Here is a 2,693-nt window from a genome sequence, read left to right as displayed (position 1 = left end):
ACCCTCAACCCCCGCCACCACCTCCACAATCGGGAGGACCCTTCGCACAACCTTCGTCGGCAAACACGGGAGGGGGTTTGTCATCAAACCCTTCTCCCGTACAACATCCACTGGAAATCAGGCATCTACCTGTCACGAAAAAGCCCTCTGCACATTCGGAATCTGATGGCGGGGCGACCTCAAATCCGACGACATACTCTACTCTAGTAGACCCACAACACCTATTCAACATCCAACAGAAAATTTTGCAAAATCGGCCACTCCTTCGTGATGTTTTCCATCGGCCACAAGTCAAGCTAGAAATTGGCAAGGGGGATGCCCATACTAGACAAGCCCTATTGACGGCTTATACTAATCGACAACCACCAAAACCCAGAGATTTCGATTTTGAAGTCGAAATCGTCGCCCTAGCTGAAGCCGAAATTGTGGTTGCACGGCACACATTCAGGTATGCAAATCTGGTTCCACACTTTCTACCAGTGGAGCGTGCCTCCGAATTAACTACTCAACGTGAGGTTAATGCCTGGCCAGCAATGCCACCGCGATTCATTCCTCTTTCGGAAATAATCGTCATCTTACAATGCCAGCAGTAGCAGGCCTTAGCTCGGTGCCCTGTCATAATTTTTTTTGAGGAATTTGGACTTGGTTCTATTTCATTGGGAATTTGGTCTCATCTATATGTGATGAGGTAGTGCGAAAATGATGTCGCTGGCGATGTTTTGATGAACAATTCGCTCATAGATATGTATGCCCCATGTGGGTCCGTCGGGATGGCATGGCAACTGTTTGAAGAAATGCCAGAGCGGGACGTAGCTTCCTGGAACGCCATGATCTTTGGGTTCGCAAGGCATGGATATGTCCCAGAGGCATTAGCCACCTTCTCTCAAATGTGCATAACAGGACAGGTAAAGCCTAACTCGATCTCATTCGTTGGTGTTCTAACTGCATGTCGCCCCGGAGGTTTGGTTGGTGCGGGTCGCAGGTACTTTGATTTAACGGTATCAGAATACAAAATTGTACCCCAAATTGAGCACTACGGATGTGTTGTTCATCTTCTTGCGCGTGCTGGCTTAGTGGAAGAAGCCATGGATGTTGTTTCTGCTATGCCCATTAGACCAGATGTGGTGATTTGGAGAAGCCTTCTTAATGATTGTTGTAAGAGAAAGGCTGGAGTTGCGATCAGCATATTACTGGCTCAGCAAATTCTAGAGTTGGATGGCGAATTTTCTCGTGGAATCTATTTGATTCTGTCCAAGGTCTATGTCTCAGCAAACCAATGGAATGATGTTGGAATACTTAGGAGATTACTGTTTGAGAAGGGGGTGATGAAGGAACCCGGTTGTCGTTCAATTGCGTTGGATGGTATAGTCCATGAGTTTCTTGCTGGGGATTCTTCTCCTCAAAGAACAAAAGAGCTATACGACATGTTAAGTCTTTACCCTCCGGGTAGTGTCCCCAATCCAAAGATTGACTTACTTGAGCCTGCTGTGACTGGTACCCTCAATGTACTTATGGCATCAACTGAGGCAAACGTGACACAGGTTATTGTTGTTTCTTCTGCCTTTGCTATTGCTATGACACCAACTTGGCCATAGGATACAATCATGGATGAGACTTGCTGGTTAGCCAAAGTATACTGCAGATCAGCTGGGAACTGGCACTGCCTTGCAACAACAGCACCAGAAAGTGAAGCTTTGGAGTATGGACCACAGAACAGACTTGAAGTTGTGTCTGTCTGCCCAACTCTTATTCTGGGGCCCATGTTGCACCCAACCATGAATGCAAGCAGCCTGATTTTATTCAAGATACAGACAGGTGCACACGAGACAATGGCAAACAAAATCCGGAGAATAGTTGATGGCCGAGATGGAGCTGCAACTCTTCTTCTTATCTATGAAAGATCAGATGCAATCTGTTTCTATGCAAGTTCACTTTTTGTCTCAGTAGTTTTTTTCTTCCGAAAATCTTGGAACTATTGCAATGGATGCCATTCAGATCCCAATGACTACTCTAGAAGTGCTCTTGACGGACAAGTCTAGAAGAAGGCCACTTTCAATGGTATCTACAGTAGGAACATGTTTGGGTTGCTTCCTCACTGCAATATCATTTGTAATTCAGGGCCATGAAAAATCAAAAAATCTGGCTCTTATACTGGCACTAGTAGGCATACTGGTGTTCACAGGGTCCTTCTCCTAGGGCATGGGAGGATTACCATGGGTGATAATGTCTGAAATATTCCCTATCAACTTGAAGGGCACAATGGGAAGCCTTGTGACTCTGATCAATTGGTTTGGTTCCTGGGCTATTGCATATACTTTCAACTTTGTCATGGTTTGGAGCTTGGTAGGAACCTTTTTCCTATCTGCTAGTAATTGTGACATAACTGTGCTGTTTGTGGCAAAGGTCGTCCCATACTGTGGTTGACGCTTGTCCATGGATCCAGCCGTCGGCACGGGCCAGCAGACCTACCTCCGAGCTTGAGGGCAAGCTCGTTCTCCAGGAGGGGTGTGATGTTATTGACCACATAACAGGGTTTAATTAATGCATTTTCTAGTTTGTGTTAGAGGGGTTTATTTGTAATTTGTTTGAACTTGTAGGCCCTTGTTTTGGCCATGTGCATGTTTTCCCTAATTCCCTATATAAGGACGTAAGATGAATGAGAAGGTAAGCATTAATCCAATTAGTTGTTAGCA

The 2,693-nt window shown here is 45.6% G+C and overlaps 1 protein-coding gene across 1 annotated transcript; it reads left to right on the top strand.

Annotated features, from left to right (window-relative positions):
- The first annotated feature begins 1,604 nt into the window (after positions 1–1,604).
- Positions 1,605–2,039, top strand: LOC137935308 (cinnamoyl-CoA reductase 1-like). Its single transcript, XM_068779978.1, has one exon. It carries the CDS (start codon positions 1,605–1,607, stop codon positions 2,037–2,039), a length of 435 nt encoding a protein of 144 aa, XP_068636079.1.
- Positions 2,040–2,693: the final 654 nt, after the last annotated feature.

This window comes from Aristolochia californica, unplaced genomic scaffold (assembly GCF_029961685.1).
Source record: "Aristolochia californica isolate CCGP_79_NKW_82.1479 unplaced genomic scaffold, dmAriCali1.0.hap1 SCAF_6, whole genome shotgun sequence".
NCBI lineage: Eukaryota > Viridiplantae > Streptophyta > Magnoliopsida > Piperales > Aristolochiaceae > Aristolochia > Aristolochia californica.
Note: the sequence above shows the minus strand (reverse complement) of the source record. Positions and strands in the feature narration are given on the sequence as shown.

Excerpts from the sequence above, each read along its gene's own strand:
- LOC137935308 (XM_068779978.1), top strand. The coding sequence starts at position 1,605 with ATGGATGAGACTTGCTGGTTAGCCAAAGTATACTGCAGATCAGCTGGG.